The sequence below is a fragment of the Echinops telfairi genome, unplaced genomic scaffold, assembly GCF_000313985.2.
Source record: "Echinops telfairi isolate 266 unplaced genomic scaffold, ASM31398v2 ScPeMD7_2186;HRSCAF=2738, whole genome shotgun sequence".
NCBI lineage: Eukaryota > Metazoa > Chordata > Mammalia > Afrosoricida > Tenrecidae > Echinops > Echinops telfairi.
The window spans coordinates 5,457,158-5,459,984 of NW_022106084.1; the positions used below are offsets into that span (position 1 = coordinate 5,457,158).

Genomic DNA, 2,827 nt, shown 5'->3' on the forward strand with positions numbered 1-2,827 from the left:
TTCACACATAGAGCTTGATGAGGATTTGAATAATGTGTGTGTGTGTATATTTATATATGTATGTATATGTATATATATCTTCATGAGTCCTGGTTACATAAGCTACATGTAGGAATCCCGTATTTCTCACACAGAGCTTGATGAGGATTGAATAATGTGTGTGTGTTTGTGTGTGTGTGTGTGTGTGTATATATATGTAAATCTTCATGAGTCCTGGTTTCATAAGCTACATGTAGGAATCCCGTATTTCACACACAGAGCTTGATGAGGATTTGAATACAAAGGGGAAAGGACTCTGCGCAACTCCTGAGAGAGGGCTGGGCTTTTGACAAAGGTTATTCAGAAACATACCTCGCTACTCCTGGTCTACCATCAGTTTTCCTTTTCCAGTTTAATGGGTCACAGAATGCTGTTTGGGTTTCCTCTTCATTACCTTGTTTTCTCTGGAAACCTACTGCCATCAAGACAATTCGGACTCCTAGTGACTCTGTCAGGTTTTGAAGACTGTGAAACTCAATAAGAACAAACCTTTCTCCTGCAAAGCAGCTGGTGGGTTTGAACCACAGTGATAGTTAGGTTTGCAGCAATTTGTAAGGGCCAGAATTCTCAGAATTTTGACAGTTTAGGCTTTCTCCATGAGGGAATAAAATATATGAAATTTCATGGCACAACCTCCTGTTTGCTAACAATCATGGGAATATAAGGGTGAAGTCCAACTCCTCACTGTGGGCGCCTTCATGAAGTTTCCTTGAGGACATAGCCTACTTTGTCTATACGTAGATGATGTAGAATGTTTCTTTGTGTCTTGCTGGTCAGGATCCTGCATCTGACGTATCTACCTCCATTTCACTGGACTTGAGCAAACGGTCTGCCATATTGTTGGTCATCCCTGAGATCCATCTGACCTGCCAACCTTGGATTCATCTGGCTTCACACCTACCACCCATAGTCTTCTACTTCCTGGTTATGTAGCTCCCCACAACCCCATCGCAACATGAGCCAGGAGAAGCTTCCAATTCACCATCTGACGCACAGGCTTGAGCTGGACTGGACCCAACAGCTTCTACAACTTTGTGGTTATTTCCTTGATGTGGAATTCTTCATGTGTATGTATTTTAGTGTGTGTGTATCACTAGTTTATTTCTCTAGAGAACCCAGGCTAAGAAAACCCCTGGCCTTGTGGTTAGCACTCAAGCACTTATTGGACAGTGCTACCAGGCTTCCTCTTTCTCTTAGACCCTGCATTTACTGTTTGTATTCACATGTGCCTCAATCCTCCTCAGAATTAGTGTGGCAACCACCAAACTGCATCTGTTGGCTTTCACCTCCATCTTAATAAGCTGTTATCACCAGCCCCAAGGTGGTATTTCTAGAACACATAACTGCCTGTCTTTGAATTCTAGCTCTTTTGCTTATTATCTATATGACTTGCTACAAGATAAGCAAATTCTCCCATATTGAAATACAACATTTATGAAACAGGAATGTTTCGAGATTATAGATTTTTTTACTTTTCCAACCCCAGAAGTATTAAGTAAGTGCATACATTTGCCAACACATAGAAATCTCACATTAAGTGTGAGCCGTTTTTCTTTTCTTCATTGCTCTTGCTATCATGACCCTTGTGTGACTCATCATCCCTATTAGGGCAGTGCTATGACCATGGCACTTCCATCTATACAGGTATTTGCCCTTTCACATCTCATGCCACTTTCAAGTTATATCCTATGATATAGAATCACCTAAAGGCATTGAGTGCCAAATAAAACAAAAAATAATTCAAAAGTGCAAAATTAGGGCATTTACATAATGACTGATAAAATTTAAATAGTTGTTTTTCTACTAAATTATTTCTGAAGCACAAACTAAATATTCTGAAAGGGATTCAGTGGTTACACCCTAAACAGTCTACCTTTTGTTCTTTCTCCAAGATCCCATTGAAATGCAATAATTGTCCCAACAGGGTCTCTCAAAAAGTCATGAAACCACCAAGACTCTTACCTGAGATTCTTCTGAACCACTTGGGTTTCTTATCCCAGATAATAAAGAGATAATATGCAGGGATCCCAGTCAGTGTGATGATGAAACCAACCCCGGTACTAAAAGGATCCGAATAAAGGGAGAGGGCCACCATGGAGAAACACGTGAAGGAAAACAGGGCAGGGATGAACAGGGGCACCTGGAAGACACAAAGGAAGAATCTCGTCAAGCACAGAGACAGGAGATGGGCTCAAGGAGAGTGCTTCGATCGTGTGATTGAGTTATACTTTAGTCCGACGACCTGCTGCCACCACCCTCCAATGCTACCTCAGTAGCACATGCTCTTTCCTGGGTTCAGAGGATGCCATCGACCTACTCATGCAGATGGTTTTAAACCTTTGAAGGCCACAAAAATCGAAGCACGGGAAATTCGCCGACTAGTCGAGTACACTTATGATTTATGCTTCTGATTTTAAGAGACTGTCTCCTTGATAATTATGATTAAAACCCACTTTAATGTACGGTCAAGAGCACAGGGTGCATGTTACATGTTAAAATCTTTCAGCCTGCATTGATTTTCTGCAGGAGGCTTACAATAAGACCTGACAGAAGAGAAGAGGCCAATTCCTATTCAACCTCTAATAAAGATGTTGCCAGCCTTGAACAATGAATATAATTAGAAACCAATTATGACAACACCATCGGTGGTATTCTTTTTACGTTACAATGGAGAGGCCAAATCACCCTCACAGAGATTCAAGGGTGAAGGAGATGAGAAGCATGCTTGTCGCCAGCCTCCCCAAAATGAAATGCTTAGCTATGGGAGATGGACATCCTAGTAAGCAAT

General features: G+C 41.4%; 1 protein-coding gene across 1 annotated transcript in view; it reads right to left on the reverse strand.

The window, feature by feature from the left end:
* The window catches only part of SLC7A11 (solute carrier family 7 member 11), an 82,586-nt gene that overhangs the window by 6,613 nt on the left and 73,146 nt on the right, over positions 1 to 2,827 (reverse strand). Inside the window, exon 11 of the mRNA XM_030886533.2 lies at positions 2,002 to 2,198. Within this exon, the coding sequence (XP_030742393.1) occupies positions 2,002 to 2,198 (197 nt within the window). The remainder of the gene's footprint in view (positions 1 to 2,001; positions 2,199 to 2,827) is intronic.